This window comes from Phyllobates terribilis, unplaced genomic scaffold (assembly GCF_046119375.1).
Source record: "Phyllobates terribilis strain yellow unplaced genomic scaffold, ASM4611937v1 Scaffold_1__5_contigs__length_1240528914, whole genome shotgun sequence".
NCBI lineage: Eukaryota > Metazoa > Chordata > Amphibia > Anura > Dendrobatidae > Phyllobates > Phyllobates terribilis.
Window position 1 is genome coordinate 57,926,391 of NW_027362761.1, and position 22,672 is coordinate 57,949,062.

Below are 22,672 nucleotides of genomic sequence, written 5' to 3' on the forward strand. Positions count from 1 at the left end.
TCCTCCATAACCAAGTATTTCAAGGGACTCTAAACCTACGCACTGCGATCTAAAGTACAATTTACAAAGCCAATAAAATGTGAGCGTTACAGGGAAAATTACTATTAGACCACAAGTGGAAATCAACTCAAAAAAAAAAAAAAAAAGTGAGCGGCCAGGGCATTGGCTACCTGGTTCTGGGATTAGTCCAGCACTGACTAAGGCGGTGTGCCCACGGTGCGTTTTTAAGCGTTTCCGCAGCGGTAAAAAGGCTGCAGAAACGCTTAAAAAACGCTTGGTAGAAGGCCTGCCATCTTCCCCAAAGATAATCCGCATGTGCTGTGCACATGCTGCGGAAATTTCCGCTGCGGATTATCATTGCGGAAAAAAAACGCAGCACTAGCAATTATTTTGTGGAAGCGCTGCGTTTTCGCCGCCATTGACTTGCATTGGAACGCATGGATTACGCATCACTGCATCTGTAGATGCGCATTCCATGCGTTTCAATGCGCGGTACCAGGGTGTGGAGGACTGGAGACTCTCCTCCGGACCCGGGTACCATAGAAACTGTAAAAAAAAAAAAAAAAAAAAAAAAGAATAAAATAAAAAATAAATGTTATATTTACCTTCTGATGGCCCCCGCTGCGCTCGTCCTCCCATGTCGAAAGCTTGCAGTAGACTGAAGGACCTGGGCTGACGGCAGGTCCTTCAGTGTACCGCGATCTGCTGGCAAGGGAGAACGGAGCGAAGCAAGACTGCGGGGGCCATCAGACGGTAAGTATAGATTTATTTTTTACCATTCTTTCGGTCACACTATATAAAATCCATGCCGTTTGCATGGATTTATATAGTGTGATCAAGTTGTCAAGCACTTTCCAAGCGATGCTAAAATCGATAAGTGCTTGTCAACCCGCATGCGGAAATGCATGTGAAGAACGCTTCACATCCACATCTACAATCCGCATGCATTTTTTTCTGCCAGGGAGATGCAGAAAAGCTCAGGAAAAATCCAGAGCATTTCTGCATCGTGGGCACATAGCCTTACTGAACACAACAGAAGTCGGGTTGTTTTCCGTCTAAGCCATAAAGTCAGGTTCTGGCAGGAGATGTACAGTAAGTGTCTACTTGGCTCCTGGGAGTCGTCTAGACAAGGGTTACCCCAACTCCAGTCCTCAAGACCCACCAACAGGTCATGTTTTCAGGATTTCCTTAGTATTGCCCAGGTGATGTAATAATCACCTGAGCAATACTAAGGAAATCCTGAAATCATAACCTGTTGGTGGGTCTTGAGGACTGGGGTTGGGGGAACCCTGGTCTAGTCCATGGAAATTACTACTCTAATACAGTAGAAGTTAGATCCCAGACTACTGACCTTCAGCCTCCTCTTCGCACACTGAAATCAGTAATATTACATTAAAGGTGGCAAATTTAGACAAATTAACACAGTAAGGGGAAGACAGGCCCGTACTTAAAGAGGTGGTCTGCTGGGGAATAAACAGATTCCAGGACTTGCTGCATCGGCACTTTACAATCGCCATTTGAACTGTTTTAACCACAGGAATTTCCTCCCATTCAACCTGAACAGCAAAATACAGTTCCTGTGAAGCAGGGAATGATATAAAAAAGTACAATAATAGCTCTCTCACTGAGGGTAGGGTCACACAACTTTTTTTTTTCCCTATCTGAAGAGAAAAAAAAAAAAAAAAGATAATCGGATCCCATCATTAAGATCGGAAACTGCATTCATCTGATTACGTACATTTAAAACTGTCAGGGTATGTGCACACTAGTATTTGGTACAGAAACGTAAGCAGCATTTCTGCATCTCTTGGCAGGAAAAATGCAGCAGCAAATACATTGTTTTTGGTGCGGACTTTTCCCCACTCATTAGTATGGGTGAATTCAGCAGCAGGAACGCTGAAAGAACTGACACTGCAGATTTAAAACTGCAAGGAAAAAAAAAAAGCGACGTGTGAATGAGGCTTCAGCATTCTCAGTCACTTCGCTGGCATCCGGAAACCCCTCAGGTTTTTGTGACAAATCTGCACTGAAAATAAAGCAACATGGGCATAGCCTGACATTGGCAGAGCATTGAGTTAGTAGGACACCATTTAAGTTCACACTTTGGTCAGCCCTTGAGTTGCTCAGGCATTGTTCAATTTCACACCTTGGTCAGCCAATGTTTACTTCTCACATCACTAATTTAACCCATTTACCACCTTGGGATTTTCAGTTTTTTCATCCCAGAGCCATAACTTTTTTATTTTTCTGTCAATATGGCTGTGTGAAGGCTTGTTTTTTTGCGGGACGAGTTGTACTTTTGAACGACACCATGGATTTTACCATATAGTATCCTGGAAAACAGGAAAAAAAATTCCAAGTGAAGTGAAACTGCAAAAAAAAGTGCAATTCCACTTTTTTTTTTTCTTTACCATGTTCTCTGAATGCTAAAACTGACCTGTCATTATGAGTTCGTAGATACCAAACATGTATAGGTTTTTTTTTTTTAATTTAAAAAAAAAAAATCCAAAAGTTTTTTTATTTATTTTTTTTATAAAAAGTGTTTCACATACTGCTGTACCTGCTTTTTTCACTAAAAACTGATAGCAATGTTTTGTTGCACTTTCTATGGTGAAAAAACGCTGAAAGGAGTGACGTGCTGCAGTTTTCAGAAACGCAGCAGTTTTCCAATTCAGTGAAAGGAGAAAAAAAATAAATAATGTGTGCGCATGAGCTTTCTGAAATCTAAGCATTTTGCTGGTACTGTAAAAAAAGCAGCTTTTAAATTCGCATAAAAAAAAAATGCAGCAAAACACGCAACATGTGAACTAATAGTACGTCATGGTGACCTGGGCCGATTGGACCAATGACGTATTATTAGGTCATATGGCGATCGCGCCCGCACACAAACGGTGCTGATAGCACCGGGTGTCAGCTGTGACTATGTGCTGGGAGCGGTCCCGCACTGCTTCTGGCACATTAACCCCCGCAATGCTGCGATCGAAGTCGATTGCAGCTTTGCGGGAGAAAGGGAAGGCAATCACAATACTCACCTCCTCTCCCGGCCTCCAGCGCTGTCTGCCGCGGCTTACCGGATGTTGCAATGACGACCCGATGTAGTCATGACAACATCCGGGTCACCAGGAAGCTATTTTGGTCATGCGCAGTGCATGACCAAAATATCTTCTGCATCTGCAGCGCTGACAGCCTGTATAGAACAGGGATGGTGCTGCATTCCTATGCTGTACACGCGATCAGAATAAAAAAAAAAAAAAAAAAAAAAAAAAGTGAAAGTCCCATAGTGGGACACAGAATAAAAGTCCAAAAAAAATATTATATTACATTTATATATAAAAAAAATCTACCAAAGATAAAAATATAATGTACCCATCAATAAATATAAAATAAAAAAACCAACACACACCACACAATAAAAAGTACACATATTTGGTATCACCGCGTCCGGAAGGACCTGATCTATAAAACTGTCCCACTAGTTAACCCCTTTAGTGAACCGAACACGGTAAAAAAATAAAATAAAAAACGAAGCAAAAAACAGTGCGTTATCATCATACCGCAAAACAAAAAATGGAATAACACGCGATCAAAAAAACGAATATAAATAAAAATGGTACCGCTGAAAACGTCATCTTGTCCCGCAAAAAACAAGCCGCCATACAGCTTCATCAGCCAAAAAATAAAAAATTTATAGCTCTCAGAATAAAGCGATGCAAAAAAATATTTTTTTCTATAAAATAGCTTTTAATGTGTAAAAGCGCCAAAACATAGAAAAACTATATAAAAGTGGTACCGCTGTAAACGTACTGACCCGAAGAAAAAAGCTACCTCATCAATTTTACCACACGCGGAACAGCATAAAAAAAAAACCATAAAAACAATTCCGGAATTGCAGGTTTTTGTTTATACTGCCTCCCAAAAATCAGAATAAAAAGCGATCAAAAAAATGTCACGTGCCTAAAAATAGTACCAATAAAAACATCAACTTGTCCTGCAAAAACAAGCAGTCACATGACTGTCGGCCGAAATATGGAAAAATGATAGCTCTCAAAATATGGCGATGCAAAAACTAGATTTTACAAAAAAAAAAAAAAAAAAGTGTCTTTTAGTGTGTGACAGCTGTCAATCATAAAAACCTGATATGATTCTGGCATCGCTGTAATCGCACCGACCCGGAGAATAAAGTCGTCTAATCACTTATACCGCACGAGGAACGGCGTAAAAAATAAACTCTAGGGTTAGGGTTGGGATTTTTTTCATAAGAAAATATTATATATATATATATATATATATATATATTTTATTTATTTATTACACACAGTTATATGAAAAAGTTTGGGCACCCCTATTAATCTTAAGCTTAATGTTTTATAAAAATAGGTGTTTTTGCAACAGCTATTTCAGTTTGATATATGTAATAACTGTTGGACACAGTAATGTTTCTGCCTTGAAATGAGGTTTATTGTACTAACAGAAAATGTGCAATCTGCATTCAAACAAAATTTGACAGGTGCATAAGTATGGGCACCTCACCAGAAAAGTGACATTAATATTTAGTAGATCCTCCTTTTGCAAAAATAACAGCCTCTAGTCGCTTCCTGTAGCTTTTAATGATTTCATGGATCCTGGATGAAGGTATTTTTGACCATTCCTCTTTACAAAACAATTCCAGTTCAGTTAAGTTTGATGGTCGCCGAGCATGGACAGCCCTCTTCAAATGATCCCACAGATGTTCAATGATATTCAGGTCTGGGGACTGGGATGGCCATTCCAGAACATTGTAATTGTTCCTCTGCATGAATGCCTGAGTAGATTTGGAGTGGTGTTTTGGATCATTGTCTTGCTGAAAGATCCATCCCCTGCGTAACTTCAACTTTATCACTGATTCTTGAACATTATTGTCAAGAATCTGCTGATACTGAGTGGAATCCATGCGTCCCTCAACTTTAACAAGATTCCCGGTGCCGGCATTGGCCACACAGCCCCAAAGCATGATGGAACCTCCACCAAATTTTACTGTGGGTAGCAAGTGTTTTGCTTGGAATGCTGTGGTTTTTTGCCGCCATGCATAACGCCTTTTTGCATGACCAAACAACTCAATCTTGGTTTCATCAGTCCACAGGACCTTCTTCCAAAAAGAAATTGGCTTCTCCAAATGTGCTTTTGCATACCTCAGCCGACTCGGTTTGTGGCGTGCTTGCAGAAACGGCTTCTTTCGCATCACTCTCCCATACAGCTTCTCCTTGTGCAAAGTGCGTTGTATAGTTGACCGATGCACAGTGACACCATCTGCAGCAAGTTGATGCTGCAGCTCTCTGGAGGTGGTCTGAGGATTGTCCTTGACTGATCTCACCATTCTTCTTTTCTGCCTTTCTGATGTTTTTCTTGGCCTGCCACTTCTGGCCTTAACAAGAACTGTCCCTGTGTTCTTCCATTTCCTTACTATTTTCCTCACAGTGGAAACTGACAGGTTAAATCTCTGAGACAGCTTTTTGTATCCTTCCCCTGAACAACTATGTTGAATAATCTTTGTTTTCAGATCATTTGACAGTTGTTTTGAGGAGCCCATGATGCCACTCTTCAGAGGAGATTCAAACAGGAGAACAACTTGCAAGTGGCCACTTTAAGTAGCTTTTCTCATGATTGCATATACCTGGCTATGAAGTTCAAAGCTCAATGAGGTTACAAAACCAAAAAAAGTGCTTTAGTAAGTCAGTAAAAAGTAGGTAGGAGTATTTAAAACAAGAAAATGATAAGGGTGCCCATACTTATGCACCTGTCAAATTTTGTTTGAATGCAGATTGCACATTTTCTGTTAGTACAATAAACCTCATTTCAAGGCAGAAACACTACTGTGTCCAACAGTTATTACATATATCAAACTGAAATAGCTGTTGCAAAAACACCAATATTAAGAAATAATATTAATAGATTAATAGGGGTGCCCAAACTTTTTCATAAATATATATATATATATATATATATATATATATATATATATATATATATATATATATATATATACACACACATACACACACACAATATGGTGACTGGTGTTGAGCGCAAGTGCTCGCTACTCGAGTTTGCATAGGGTGCTCGGGTATGCACTGAGTATCGTGGGTGCTCAAGTCTCCGCCCCATATGCTTCGTGGCCAAAAAAAAACTCGCGGGGATTGCCTGCCATGCACGAGCGATCCACGCATGTTTTTTTGGGGTGTCTAATAACTGTGAAACATGTGGGGCGGAGACTCGAGCAGGTCACTCAAGCACCTGCGATACATGGTGCATACCCGAGTACCCGATGCAAACACAAGTAGCAAGCACTTGCGCTCAAGACTAATGACAACTTATCCAATATGATGACCTAATGTTATCAAATTCTGTGTCGTATCTCTGGGTTCAAAATGTTCACTATACCCCTTGATAAAATCCTTGAGGGTTGTAGTTTTCTAAATGGTGTCACTTGTGGGGGGATTTCCACTATTTAGGCACATCAGGGGCTCTCCAAACGCAACATGGCGTCTGCTAATTATTCAAGCAAATTTTACATTCAAAAAGTTAAATGGCGCTCCTTCCCTTCCGAACCCTGCCGTGCGCCCAAACAGTGGTTTTTCCCCACATATGGGGTATCTGTGTGCTCAGAGGAAATTGAACAACAAATTTTGGGGTCCATTTTTTCCAGTTACCCCTGCAAAAATAAAAAATTGGGTCTAAAGTAACATTTTTGTGAAAAGCTATTTTTTTTCTTCCACATTCCAAAAATTCCTGTGAAGCACCTGAAGGGTTAATAAAGTTCTTGAATGTGGTTGAGCACCTTGAGGGGTGCACTTTTTAGAATGGAGTCACTTTTGGGTATTTTCTGTCATAAAGACCCCTCAAAGTGACTTCAAATGTGATGTGGTCCCTAAAAAAAAAATGGTTTTGTAAATTTTGTTGGAAAAAGGAGAAATTGCTGGTCAACTTTTAACCCTTATAGCTCCCTTATAAAAAAAAAAAAAAAGGTTCAAAAATGGTGCTGATGTAAAGTAGACATGTGGGAAATGTTATTTATTAGCTATTTTGTGTGACATATCTCTCTGATTTAAGGGCATAAAAATTCAAGTTTTGAAAATTGCGAAATTGTCACTAAATTTCCGGGGGTTTTTTTCACAAATAAATGCAAGTGATATGAAGAAATTTTACCACAATCATGAAGTACAATATGTCACGAAAAAACAGTCTCAGAATCAGGGGGATCCGTTGAAGCGTTCCAGAGTAATTACCTCATAAAGTGACAGTGGTCAGAATTGTAAAAATTGGCCTGGTCATTAGCGTGCAAACCACCCTCGGGGGTAAAGGGGTTAATGTATTAATACGGATGCCACACAATATAAAAAATGTACATGGGTGAAAATCATCCGCGGTTTCTGGAAGAAAAAAAATTGGACAATTTTTCATACACTGTCTGAACCAGGCCTGAAGAACATCTTTTTGGCATCTGTAACGCCAGTTTTAAGCCATTTCTTACTGTCGATCTACCATAACCAGCAACACATCAGTGCCAGTTTTTAGGCACCATTATTGGCATCATCTTATTTCCACTTTTTCCATGGACCTATACAGACATCAGCATTTTGTCATGAGTGGCAATAACAAACGGTATTTGGCCTTGTAAATTTTTAAACTGCCGCCATATGGATGACCAGTACGAAAAAGATTTGGCTCTTCTGGGTGGAATGGGGGTAATTTTTCCATACGCTTGTCTGATCCTGGCCCAGTGAGGGGGTCGGGGAGGACCCACGCATTTTGAACACTTGCATCAGCACATTTTTTGGCAGACTTCCTTTCCGATGTAAAACCAGGATGATGAACAGGAAAGTGAACAGAGCAGTTTCTTCTCACTATTGCCTCACAGATCACACTACTAATGCTGACCGTGCACTGAACTTACTAGGAAGATTGGGAAATGCTTAGTAGGAATTCATAAATCCAGAAGTAGAATAGAAACATGCCACCACTTTTCCTGATTGTTCCTCTCCTGGTACTGGCTTACAAATACTGAGGTAAAATACTGAGCGTGTGACCGTGGCTTTAACCCCTTTCTGACCCAGTGCGTATTAGTACGTATCTGTGCCCTGGGCCTTATACGTATTAATACGCCCTGGCGATTTCGCCCACACACAAGCGGTGCGGGCGAGATCGCCGCCAGGTGTCAGCTGATTGTCACAGCTGACACCCTGTGCTATGTGCAGGGAGCGGTCCCGCATTCCGATCGCAGCATTCCGGTGGCAAGAGGAGGTAAGCACGATACTTACCTTCTCTCCCGGCGTCCGAGTCTGGTCCCGGATGTTGCCATGGTGACCCAATGTCATCATGACAACATCCGGGTCACCAGGAGGCAGGAAGTTGCTTTGGTCATGCGCAGTGCACAACCAAAGTAACGTCTTCCTGTGTGCAGTGCTGACAGGCTGCATGGTGAATGGTGTCACTTTTGCGTATTTCTGTCATAAAGACCCCTCAAAGTGACTTCAAATGTGATGTGGTCTCTAAAAAAAAAAAAATGGTTTTGTAAATTTTGCTATTAAAATGAGAAATTGCTGGTCAACTTTTAACCCTTATAGCTCCCTACTAAAAAAAAAAAAAAAAAAAAAATGTTGTTCCAAAATTGTGCTGATGTAAAGCAGACATGTGGGAAATGTTACTTATTAACTATTTTGTATTTATTTAAGGGCATAAAAATTTAAATTTTGAAAATTGCAAAGTTTTCGCCAAATTTCCCATTTTTTCACAAATAAACGCAAGTGATATCGAAGAAATTTTACCACTATCATGAAGTACAATATGTCACGAAAAAACAGTCTCAGAATCAGGGGGATCCGTTGAAGCGTTCCAGAGTAATTACTTCATAAAGTGACAGTGGTCAGAATTGTAAAAATTGGCCTGGTCATTAACGTGCAAACCACCCTCGGGGGTAAAGGGGTTAAAGAGAAAGCCAAATTCTGCATGAAGGATTAGACACCACACTGAACAGGAGTGCCAGTACATAATCCTCTTAGAAAGTCACCCAGATTAACATCCAGTAATCTGCAGTGATGGCAACTAGAGAGTTAATTTACAGGCTAATCCAAGTATAACCGGCAGACCACTGAATTATTAACTGCTGTCACCAGCACAGACGAAACAGGCACCGCAAGCGTGGGGCACGCCACTGCTCTAACCATTACTTTCTATGCACTAGGTAGATAGAACACTACGGTCATATTCACATTTTATGAATGACATTATAGATCTACAAGACACTGCCATACAAAATGGCTACAATCTGCAGGAAGGCAGGTAGCCACAACACCCGAATGTATGGAGTTCAGATATCTCTCTTATACACAACACTGAGATTGCTGCACAAACAAGGAAAAGTCATGGAGTTAAGGAAATCACAGGATGGATAGACCTGTTCGTGATTGGCAAATTATGAAAAAAATGGAAACGTTTTCAAAACTTCTCCCTTTATTCAGTAACAGGTATGAGCGCCACCTGCAGAAATGCACACGCTTACATGGCTTGGCTGCCATTAGCGAGGTTATTAATGGTTGAGCAATATTCTGCCACACTTAAAGCAATTCATCAACATGCACCGCAATTGCTGGCCAAGGATATCCCAGATGTCCTCAATGGGAGAAAAGTCCGGAGACGTTTAGGCTATGCAGGCGGCTCACAGTAGAACCAGCAACATGCGGCCTGGTGTGTTGAGAAACGGCTCCAGGGAACCTGGGAGTAATGAGTGTACGGCTGGTTCCACCATCAAATCTATGTAATATTGAGCTATTAGTGTGCCTGGAATGAAGACTCGGGTGGGGAGTCTGGCTACCATATATGTTATGCCAACCCACACCATAATCCTAGGAGGTAGGGTGTAACATTCCCTCATGAAAGTCTCTTCATGATACTGTCTACAACCCAGCATCAGGACCACTACATCCTTCTTTCGCACTGCTCCAGCTGTTCCTCCTTGCATAGAGCCCTAAAAAAGGATTTCCAGTAAGCCACTAACATCCATGTGTCTGCTCAAACTGTCAGAAACAGACTCCATGAGGGTGGTATGAGGGCCTGACGTCCACAGATGGGGGTTGTGCTTACAGCCCAACACCGTGCAGGACGCTTGGCATTTGCCACAGAACACCAGGATTGGCAAAGTCGCCACTGGCGCCCTGTGCTCTTCACAGATGAAAGCAGGTTCACACTGAGCACATGTGACAGACGTGACTGAGTCTGGAGACGCGGTGGAGAGCGATCTGCAGCCTGCAACATCCTTCAGCATGACCGGTTTGGCAGTGGTGAAGGGTGGCATTTCTTTGGAGGGCCGCACAGCCCTCCATGTGCTCGCCAGAGGTAGTCTGACTGCCATTAGGTACCGAGGTGAGATCCTCAGACCCCTTGTGAGACCATATGCTGGTGCAGTTGGCCCTGGGTTCCTCGTAATGCAGAACAATGCCAGACCTCATGTGGCTGGAGTGTGTCAGCAGTCCCTGCAAGATGAAGGCATTGAAGCTATGGACTGGCCCCCCCGTTCCCCACATCTGGGACATCATGTCTCGCCCTATCCACCAACGTCACGTTGCACCACAGACTGTCCAGGAGTTGGCGGATGCTTTAGTCCAGGTCTGGGAGGAGATCCCACAGGAGACCATCCGCAACCTCATCAGGAGCATGCCCAGGCGTTGTAGGGAGGTCATACAGGCAAGTGGAGGCCACACACATTACTGAGCATCATTTCCTTGTCTTGAGACATTTCCACTGAAGTTGGATCAGCCTGCAGTTTGATTTTCCACTTTAATTTTGATCATCATTCCAAATCCAGACCTCCATGGGAAATTTATTTTGATTTATATTGATCATTTTTATGTGGTTTTCAACACATTCCACTATGTAATGAATAAAGATTTGTAACTGGAATATTTTATTCAGTGATATCTAGGATGTGCTATTTTAGTGTTAGGGTATGTGCACACGATGCAGAAATGAAGCAGAAAATTTCTGCATCTCCCTGGCAGAAAAAACGCATGCAGATTGTGCATGCGTTTTTCCTGCGGAATACATGCAGATTCACATGCGTTTCCGCATGTGGATTGACAAGCGCTTTCCAGGCGATTTTAGCATCACTTGGAAAGTGCTTGACAACTAGGTCACACTATATAAATCCATGCAAACAGCATGGATTTATATAGTGTGACCCGAGAGAGTGTATATACTTACCTCCGATGGCCCGCGCTGTCCTGCTCAATCCGTTCTCCCTCGCCGGCAACTTTGAATTGAAAGACCTGCCGACGTCAGCGTCACGTGACCCGTCACATGACTCTGACGTCAGCGCAGGTCCTACAACTCACTGCAAGTGCCGGGAAGCAAGCAGGAGCTGGTGCGCGGGCCGACAGATGGTAAGTATACATTTATTTTTTATTTTATTCTTGTTTTACAGCTTTTTTTAATGGTACCTGGGTGTGGATGAGACTCTCCTCTCCTCCACACCATCCGCACATTAGAACGCGCCAATAACGCAAGTACAGATGCAGTCTTGCGGAATTGGCGCATTCTAATGCAAGTCAATGGCGGCGAAAACGCTGCGTTTCCGCAAAATTAATTGACATGCTGCGGATTTTTGAGCGCAGCGTTTACGCTGCGGAAAAATCCGCATCATGGGCACAGCACATGCGGATTTCAATTGGGGAACATTGCTGCCCTTCTACCATGCGTTTTTAATGCGTTTCCGCAACTGCAAAAACGCTGCGGAAACGCATTAAATACGCATCGTGTGAACTCAGCCTTACCTTTATTTTTTGAGCATAATAATAATAATAATAATAATAATAATAATATTATATATCTCCCTCTCTTTCTCTCCATCCTGTGATTTCCCTTCTTGGTTTTGTAATTTCTATACTGAGGAGAGAATACACAAGTGCTATATGTCTACATGTACATTGCTATATACACACACCACATACAGCCTGGAAACACGGGGCAGAGTCTCTGGAATCCATATAGTTAGACTCCATCATGACACAACCTTCTGGAAGTGAGAACACCGTGGACATGTTGGCTTTAGTGTCATCCTGCGATACGACAGCTAACGGGGGTGACAATTCGACAGGACGACTGATGAATAGGTTGCTCCCTCTCCCCAGGTCCTGCCAGGATAGAGTGCCATCATATCCCCACCGCTCAGCTGCCCCCTCTCCCCTGGTCCTCCCAGGTGCCATCATATATCCCCCCTGCTCAGCTGCCCTCTCTCCCCTGGTCCTCCCAGGTGCCATCATATATCCCCCCTGCTCAGCTGCCCTCTCTCCCCTGGTCCTCCCAGGTGCCATCATATATCCCCCCTGCTCAGCTGCCCTCTCTCCCCTGGTCCTCCCAGGTGCCATCATATATCCCCCCTGCTCAGCTGCCCTCTCTCCCCTGGTCCTCCCAGGTGCCATCATATATCCCCCCTGCTCAGCTGCCCTCTCTCCCCTGGTCCTCCCAGGTGCCATCATATATCCCCCCTGCTCAGCTGCCCTCTCTCCCCTGGTCCTCCCAGGTGCCATCATATATCCCCCCTGCTCAGCTGCCCTCTCTCCCCTGGTCCTCCCAGGTGCCATCATATATCCCCCCTGCTCAGCTGCCCTCTCTCCCCTGGTCCTCCCAGGTGCCATCATATATCCCCCCTGCTCAGCTGCCCTCTCTCCCCTGGTCCTCCCAGGTGCCATCATATATCCCCCCTGCTCAGCTGCCCTCTCTCCCCTGGTCCTCCCAGGTGCCATCATATATCCCCCCGCTCAGCTGCCCCCTCTCCCCGGTGCCATCATACACTAGCTGCCCCATCAGCAGCCTCCTCACCTGCTGCTCCGTCGTGCATGGCACTGGGCACTTCCCCGCTGTCCAGGATGCTGAAGCCTTCATCGTTCTCGATGCCGGCGATCTCGCTCTCCTGCTGTGCCAGGAACGCAGCGGCCGGGTCCTCCTCGGCGGACACTCCGTTACCTACAGAACCGAACGCGTCGAACTCCGACATGGTCGCAAACCGGAGGAAGCGGTGACGTGTGATCAGGCGATCCGGGCAGTAAAGCTGCTTGTTATTTCCGGCAGATCCCACCCGATCACACTCCAGCCACCGGCGATCGCCAGAGGATAAGCGCGGAAGTGACGTGACCGGGAAGAGGCGGACGAGTGACGGGAAGAGGCGTCACCGGACTGCAGCAGCCGAGAGCGGCTCTTATGAGAGGGGAGTGAGCGGGGTGGGTGGTAGAGCTTGACACCTACCGCCAGTCTTTCCGCCCTACACCCTCGCTGCATCCCTCCACTGCGTCCAAGGGCTCCATCTGAACGCTGCAGAGACGCGGTGTGAACAGGGCCTTACAGCAAATGAGGGAATACTCCCTGTGCTGTACATGTGGTTTATGTGTATAGTGTTCTACTGCACCATGTGGACATACACTTATAGTTGTATGTTATGCAGCGAAAGGCCGCCATACTGGAGGGCAGCATGAATAGTTACGTATTACACAACGACAGGCCGCCATACCCCGGGGCAGCATTAAGAATAGTTATGTGTTACACAACGAAAGGCCGCCATACTGGAGGGCAGCATGAATAGTTACGTATTACACGACAGGCCGCCATACCGGAGGGCAGCATGAATAGTTACGTATTACACAACGACAGGCCGCCATACCGGAGGGCAGCATGAATAGTTACGTATTACACAACGACAGGCCGCCATACCGGAGGGCAGCATGAATAGTTACGTATTACACAACGACAGGCCGCCATACCGGAGGGCAGCATGAATAGTTACGTATTACACAACGACAGGCCGCCATACCGGAGGGCAGCATGAATAGTTACGTATTACACAACGACAGGCCGCCATACCGGAGGGCAGCATGAATAGTTACGTATTACACAACGACAGGCCGCCATACCCCGGGGCAGCATTAAGAATAGTTATGTGTTACACAACGAAAGGCCGCCATACTGGAGGGCAGCATGAATAGTTACGTATTACACAACGACAGGCCGCCATACCGGAGGGCAGCATGAATAGTTACGTATTACACAACGACAGGCCGCCATACCGGAGGGCAGCATGAATAGTTACGTATTACACAACGACAGGCCGCCATACCGGAGGGCAGCATGAATAGTTACATATTACACAACGACAGGCCGCCATACCGGAGGGCAGCATGAATAGTTACATATTACACAACGACAGGCCGCCATACCGGAGGGCAGCATGAATAGTTACGTATTACACAACGACAGGCCGCCATACCGGAGGGCAGCATGAATAGTTATGTATTACACAACGACAGGCTGCCATACCGGAGGGCAGCATGAATAATAGTTAAGTGTTACACAAGGACAGGCCGTCATACCGGAGGGCAGCATGAAGAATAGTTAAGTGTTACACAACGACAGGCCGACATACCGGAGGGCAGCATGAATAGTTATGTATTACACAACGACAGGCCGACATACCGGAGGGCAGCATGAATAGTTACGTATTACACAACAACAGGCCACCATACCGGAGGGCAGCATGAATAGTTACGTATTACACAAAGACAGGCCGCCATACCGGAGGGCAGCATGAAGAATAGTTAAGTGTTACACAACGACAGGCCGCCATACCAGAGGGCAGCATGAATAGTTACGTATTACACAACGACAGGCCGCCATACCTGAGGGCAGCATCAAGAATAGTCTTGTTTTACATAGTAACAGGCCAATATACACCAGGAAACACGAAAAACAGTCATATTACACAGCAACAGGCCACCATAACCAAGGCATCATGAAGAATAGTCACATGTTACATAGCAGCAGGCTGCTATACCCAGTGTAAGAGGGCCGCCGGACATGTCCTTGAGGGGAGATATGTGTCGCTGAGGTTGGCAGCTTCAGTGTTGTGAAACCGGGACAGCATGCTCCAGCACACATAGTGCTGAGAGGGTTAATAGGGCGTATGAGGGCTGTTTTTTTCGAGCAGTCATGAGAGATGGGGGAGATTGGCTGCTCATATATCCCCACCCCAGGGCGTGTGTATAAAATGGAGACCAAGTGTCTCATTCAGTGCCTGTGGCTGGAGGTGTGGAGACCTCCAGAGTGTTTGTGTCAAAAAGACTCTGACTGTGACCGGATCAACCCGCCAAATTGTATGGACTGTTTATTCTCTGTTTTTGTTACATTGTAACGGACAAGGCTTTCTTTTGTTCTTCTGAAAGTGCGGTTTATGCAGCACAATAAACCTGCCTTGGACATTTTAAAGAGACAGTGTTCTGTGCCTACCTCAAAAGCGGCTGAGTGAGTACATAACCCCTACAATTGGTGCTAGAAGCACGGGCACGAATCCCAAAAGGCAGTGTGACTGCTACAGAAAACAGTGTATGGCTGTGTGCCCACGATGCGTTTTTTAAGCGTTTCCGCAGCGGCAAAAACGCTGCAGAAACGCTTAAAAAACACATGGTAGAAGGCCTGCCATGTTCCCCAATGATAATCCGCATGTGCTGTGCACATGCTGTGGAAATTTCCACTGCGGATTATCATTGCGGAAAAAAACGCAGCCCTACCAATTATTTTATGGAAGTGCTGCGTTTTCGCCGCCATTGACTTGCATTGGAACGCAAGGATTTCGCATCACTGCATACAGTTATATGAAAAAGTTTGGGCACCCCTATTAATCTTAAGCTTAATGTTTTATAAAAATTGGTGTTTTTGCAACAGCTATTTCAGTTTGATATATGTAATAACTGTTGGACACAGTAATGTTTCTGCCTTGAAATGAGGTTTATTGTACTAACAGAAAATGTGCAATCTGCATTCAAACAAAATTTGACAGGTGCATAAGTATGGGCACCCTTATCATTTTCTTGTTTTAAATACTCCTACCTACTTTTTACTGACTTACTAAAGCACTTTTTTTGGTTTTGTAACCTCATTGAGCTTTGAACTTCATAGCCAGGTGTATGCAATAATGAGAAAAGCTACTTAAAGTGGCCACTTGCAAGTTGTTCTCCTTTTTGAATCTCCTCTGAAGAGTGGCATCATGGGCTCCTCAAAACAACTGTCAAATGATCTGAAAACAAAGATTATTCAACATAGTTGTTCAGGGGAAGGATACAAAAAGCTGTCTCAGAGATTTAACCTGTCAGTTTCCACTGTGAGGAACATAGTAAGGAAATGGAAGAACACAGGGACAGTTCTTGTTAAGGCCAGAAGTGGCAGGCCAAGAAAAACATCAGAAAGGCAGAGAAGAATGGTGAGATCAGTCAAGGACAATCCTCAGACCACCTCCAGAGAGCTGCAGCATCAACTTGCTGCAGATGGTGTCACTGTGCATCGGTCAACTATACAACGCACTTTGCACAAGGAGAAGCTGTATGGGAAAGTGATGCGAAAGAAGCCGTTTCTGCAAGCACGCCACAAACAGAGTCGGCTGAGGTATGCAAAAGCACATTTGGAGAAGCCAATTTCTTTTTGGAAGAAGGTCCTGTGGACTGATGAAACCAAGATTGAGTTGTTTGGTCATACAAAAAGGCGTTATGCATGGCGGCAAAAAACCACAGCATTCCAAGAAAAACACTTGCTACCCACAGTAAAATTTGGTCGAGGTTCCATCATGCTTTGGGGCTGTGTGGCCAATGCCGGCACCGGGAATCTTGTTAACGTTGAGGGACGCATGGATTCCACTGAGTATCAGCAGATTCTTGACAATAATGTTCAAGAATCAGTGATAAAGTTGAAGTTACGCAGGGGATGGATCTTTCAGCAAGACAATGATCCAAAACACCGCTCCAAATCTACTCAGGCATTCATGCAGAGGAACAATTACAATGTTCTGGAATGGCCATCCCAGTCCCCAGACCTGAATATCATTGAACATCTGTGGGATCATTTGAAGAGGGCTGTCCATGCTCGGCGACCATCAAACTTAACTGAACTGGAATTGTTTTGTAAAGGGGAATGGTCAAAAATACCTTCATCCAGGATCCAGGAACTCATTAAAAGCTACAGGAAGCGACTAGAGGCTGTTATTTTTGCAAAAGGAGGATCTACTAAATATTAATGTCACTTTTCTGGTGAGGTGCCCATACTTATGCACCTGTCAAATTTTGTTTGAATGCAGATTGCACATTTTCTGTTACTACAATAAACCTCATTTCAAGGCAGAAACATTACTGTGTCCAACAGTTATTACATATATCAAACTGAAATAGCTGTTGCAAAAACACCAATTTTTATAAAACATTAAGCTTAAGATTAATAGGGGTGCCCAAACTTTTTCATATAACTGTATGTAGATGCGCATTCCATGCGTTCCAATGTGCGGATGGTACCCGGGTGTGGAGGACAGGAGACTCTCCTCCGGACCCGGGTACCATAGAAACTGTAAAAAAAAGAATAAAATAAAAAATAAATATTATATTTACCTTCTGATGGCCCCCGGTCTTCTTGTCTTCACTTGCCGGCAGCTCGCGATGGACTGGAGGATCTGCGCTGACGTCATAGTCATGTGACGGGTCACGCGACGCTGACGTCGGCAGGTCCTTCAGTGTACCGCGATCTGCCGGCAACCAAGACGGAGGGAAGCAAGACTGCGGGGGCCATCGGAAGGTAAGTGTAGATTTATTTTTTTATTTTTAAACATTCTTTACGGTCACACTATATAAATCCATGCCGTTTGCATGGATTTATATAGTGTGACCAAGTTGTCAAGTGATGCTAAAATCGCTTGGAAAGCGCTTGTCAACCCGCATGCGGAAATGCATGTGAAGAACACTTCACATCCGCATGTCCCTGGCAGCAAAAACGCATGTACAATCCGCATGCGTTTTCTTGCCAGGGGAGATTCAGAAACGCTCCGGAAAAATCCGGAGCATTTCTGCATCGTGGGCACATAGCCTATGTCCTGGGTGAAGGCCGCCAGCCAGCAAGCGACGTCCGGCAATATGGAGGAGCTGATAAAGCAACTGATGCAGGCTAACCTCCAACAGCAGCAGCAGTGGCAACAGCAGCAGCAGATGCAACAACTTCAGCACAAGCAGCAGATGGAGCTCTTGGCCGAGGTGATCCGTGGCAGGACAACCGCCTCACACCCAACTCCAGGTGATGACTCTCATGTAAGGAAGCCGGTAAGAAGAGCATTGCAAAAGATGACCCCGAGTGATGACGTCGAGGCGTTCCTGACGGTCTTTGAGCGGGTGGCAGAGCGGGAGAAATTGTCTCCGGAGCAGTGGGCAGAGGTTTTAACGTCATATTTGACAGGTGAGCCGCAGAAGGCCTATTATAACTTGGCCTTGCAGGATGCCAAGGAGTATGCCAAACTAAAAACTGAGATTTTGGCACGCTTGGGAGTGACTCTGACTGTCAGGGCGCAATGGGTGCATCACTGGGCCTATTGCAGTGACAAACCTCCCCGGTCCCAAATGTTTGACCTCCTACACCTGGTCCAAAAAAATGGTTGCACAGATGGTGGAGAGGGTCGTCATGGACAGGTTCATACACTCCCTTCCGAGGTCTGTGCAATCCTGGGTTGCCTAGGGGGATCCCCGTAATGCCGATGACTTGGTGGAAAGGTACCAGGCGGTAGAGAGTGCCTTGGGGAAGCCAGGGGTCGTAGCATCTCCCTACTGGAGTTCCCAAAAGGGGGTGGACACCCAAAACAGGGGAACTAGAGTCACGTCTGGGGGGTGTCCTAGAGCCCAGGAGGGGTCGAGTTGCTGCCAAAGGTCCCGCCCAATAATGTAGTAAGCTGGAGATGTCATACCCCAGGTCACATAGCCGCCCGTTGCCCCATGAGCAACGAGCCAATGGACTGCAGCGCAGGATGGCTCTGCTCGTACTTTGCATATCCTACCTGCAGTTCTGTTCCTCAACCAGGCGAGGGACCGCAGGCATGTCTCGTGTCGGTGAATGGAGTGCAAGTGACTGCTCTATTAGACTCGGAGTGTTTGGTAACCATAGTGCGGGCCGCAGTTCCTCATCAATTGGTTTCGGGGAAAAAGGTTGGCATCCGTTGTATCCATGGGGACGCTAAGGACTACCCTGTGGCCTGAGTGGTCATAGACACAAACTGTGGTCCTGAGGCCCATAAAGTGGGCGTAGTCAAGGACCTGTTGCACCCTGTGATAATAGGGCGGGGCTTTGCATTGTTTTGGGACTTGTGGGAGAAAGGGAGGAAGCCAGGTTGTCCGGACAACAACCAGGTTGCTCCGGATGAAACCTCATCACAGGCTGCTGCCGACTGTTTTCCTTTTTGTGTGCTTGTTGAGGATGAGGCAGCATCCCCGGAGGCCAACATCCCTGAGCTGGAGGTGTCCGGGGGAAGCTTTGAAACCGCCCAGCTCAGAGACTTGACTCTAAAAGGGGCGTTTGATAATGTCACTGTCCTCAATGGTGTTGCTCAGGAGCTGGGGGCTGACACCCAATATCCGCACTTCGCCGTAAATGGGGAGTTGTTGTATCGGGTCACCAAGCTCATAGGGGAGGTAATCAAGCAGTTACTGGTGCTAGGGCCGTACAGGCACAGGGTGTTAGATATGGCCCATACACATCTGTTAGGTGGTTATCTGGGGGTTGAGAAAACCCTGGAAAGGATCCTCCGGAGGTTCTATTGGCCCGGTTGTCACCGAGAAGTTGTACATTTTTGTAGGTCATGTCCCACCTGCCAGCTGATCTCCCCGGTAGCCCACTTCCGTAGCCCCCTAGTGCCGTTGCCAAGCATTGAGATGCCATTTGATCGCATAGCCATGGATCTAGTGGGACCCCTAGTCAAGTCCGCCAGAGGACATCAGTATATCCTGGTGGTATTGGACTATGCTACACGGTATCCGGAGGCCATGTCACTACGTAACGCCTCTGCCAAGTGTATAGCCCTGGAGTTTGTCCACATCTTCTGTAGAACGGGGTGGCCTTAGGAGATCCTCACAGACCAAGGGACCCCATTTATGTCACGGGTGATGAGGGAGTTGTGCAAAACCCTGCAAATCACACAAGTCGGGACCTCAGTCTACCACCCCCAGACAGATGGCTTAGTGGAGAGGTTCAATAAAAACCTGAAGGCCATGTTAAAGAAGGTAGTAGAGAAAGATAGCCGGGACTGGGACTGTCTACTACCGTAACTTCTGTTCTCTATTCGAGAAGTCCCGCAGGCCTCTACTGGGTTCTCCCCATGAGAATTGTTATATGGCCGACACCCCCACGGACTCCTGGACGTAGCAAAGGAGACCTAGGAGGTGGAGTCTACACCCTACAGGAGTGTAATCGAACATGTGGCCCAGATGCAAGAGAGGATTGCAGGGGTGATGCCCAATGTAAATGAATACCTCCTCAAAGCACAAGAGGCCCAGTCGAGAGTGTACAATAAATCAGCGAGGGTGAGACATTTCAACCCTGGGGATCGGGTACTAGTGCTGGTACCTACGGTGGAGAGAAAGTTCCTGGTCAAGTGGCAGAGCCCCTATGAAGTGGTTGAAAAGGTTGGTGATGTCAACTATAGGGTCCACCAACCAGGGAAAAGGAAGCCCTACCAGGTTTACCACGTCAACCTCATTAAGTCGTGGTGAGACAGGGAGCCTGTGGAAGCTCTGTGTTTGATAACAATGACTGAAACCAATGTGGACAAGGTGGCAGAGTCGCTGTCACGTGCCCAGAAGCAACAATGTCGGGAGTTGCTACAGCAGAACAAGGACCTATTCTCGGATCTACCGGGTTGTACTCAGGTCATAGAGCATGAGGTACTTACGGAGCCGCATGTCCGAGTGAATATGAAGCCATATCTGATTCCTGAAGCCCGCCGAGAAGTGATCTCTAAGGAGGTGAAGCGCATGCTGAATCTGGGAGTCATCGAAGAGTCTAAGAGTGGCTGGTCCAGTCCCATAGTCTTAGTACCGAAACCAGATGGAGAGTGGCGCTTCTGCAATTGCTATAGGAAACTGAAGGAGGTCTCTAAGTTTGATTCGTACCCAATGCCCAGGGTAGATGAATTAATTGAGAGGCTAGGGCCGGCCAGGTACATCAGCACCCTTGACCTCACAAAAGGGTATTGGCAGATCCCTATGTCCCAAGAGGCCAAGGAGAAGACGGCCTTTTCAACACCAGATGGGTGTTTCCAATACACCAGAATGCCGTTTTGGGTTGTAAGGAGCACCAGCTACCTTCCAGAGAGCCATGGACCAGATCCTAGATCCCCACAGGAGGTATGCAGCGGCCTACCTGGATGATATTGTGATCTACAACCCAGGATTGGGGTAGCCATCTGAGTAAAGTCCAGGCGATATTCGATGCTCTTCGGAAGGTGGGGGTTTTCCATCAACCCGAAGAAATATGCCATGGGCATGGAGGAAGCCAAGTATTTGGGCTATGTCGTAGGCAGAGGCATGATCAAGTCCCAAATAAATAAAATTGACACGATCCAGGGTTGGCCACAGCCTCTCTCAAAAAATCTGGTCAGAGCGTTCCTGGGCATCGTGGGCTACTACCACCGCTTCATCCCCCAACTTTGCCATGGTAGCCGCCCCTTTGACAGACCTCCTAAAAGGGACAAAGTCAGTTATGGCTAAGTGGACTCCAGAAGCGGAGACTGCTTTCCAGGAACTAAAGCAGGCTCTGCGTAAGCAACCAGTGCTGGTGGCTCCGGATTTCTCAAAAGAGTTGGTGGTCCAGACGGACGCGTCACATGTCGTACTGGGTGCTGTCCTATCACAAGACATGAACTGGGAGGAGCACCCCATAATGTATTTAAGCCGGAAGCTGACATCTTGTGAGAAAAATTACTCCATAGTGGAGAAGGAATGTTTGGCCATCAAGTGGGCCCTGGACACCCTAAGGTACTACCTCTTAGGCCGGAAGTTCAGACTGGTATCAGACCATGCCCCACTAAGATGGATGAGCGAGAAAAAGGGGAACAATGCTCGAATGACCAGGTGGTTCCTAGCCCTTCAGGATTTTAGCTTTCATGTAGAGCATAGGCCTGAGAAACTGCATGCAAATGTTGACGCATTGTCGAGGGTCCACTGTTTATTAGCGGAAGGTGCCAAGCCCCCCGGCTTTGGGCAGAGGGGAGGTATGTAAGAGGGCCGCCGGACATATCCTTGAGGGGAGATATGTGTCGCTGAGGTTGGCAGCTTCAGTGATGTGAAACCGGGAAAGCATGCTCCAGCACACATAGTGCTGAGAGGGTTAAAAGGGCGTATCGGGGCCATTTTTTTCGAGGAGTCATAAGAGATGGGGGGATTGGCTGCTTACATATCCACAACCCCAGGGCGTGTGTATAAAATGGAGACCAAGTGTCTCATTCAGTGCCCGTGGCTGGAGGTGTGGAGACCTCCAGAGTGTTTGAGGGTAAAAAGACACTGACCGTGAGCGGGTGAACCCGCCATAATGGAAGGACTGTTTATTTTCTGTTTTTGTTACTGTTATGATCTGCAACATGTACTAAGGAAAGATAGGGGAAAGCTGTCCCTACAGTAAGACTAAGCTGAATCCCTACGATGTAGCGGGCTGCCTGTTCCTAGTGAAAAGACCCGCCTTAGTCCTCGGCTAGTCTGAATGAAGACCTATAGCATAAGGGGAGGGGTCCCTAAAAGAACTAAGGACTGGGACAAAAATGGGACACCTCCTAAACAGAGAAGTTGTTGCAGAACTCAAAAAGACAAAC

At 46.0% G+C, this 22,672-nt stretch overlaps 1 protein-coding gene across 4 annotated transcripts in view; it reads right to left on the reverse strand.

Moving 5' to 3' along the window:
• The window catches only part of CLTA (clathrin light chain A), a 55,002-nt gene extending 41,793 nt beyond the window's left edge, over positions 1-13,209 (reverse strand). For 2 of the 4 annotated variants that reach the window (XM_073662431.1, XM_073662422.1), the window contains exon 1: positions 12,850-13,208. In XM_073662431.1, coding sequence (XP_073518532.1) covers positions 12,850-13,024 — 175 coding nt within the window. In that variant the 5' untranslated portion in view covers positions 13,025-13,208. Of the gene's footprint in view, positions 1-12,849 lie in introns of all 4 variants that reach the window. The other 2 variants (XM_073662411.1, XM_073662439.1) reach the window with 2 other exon arrangements.
• Between the last annotated feature and the right edge of the window lie 9,463 nt (positions 13,210-22,672).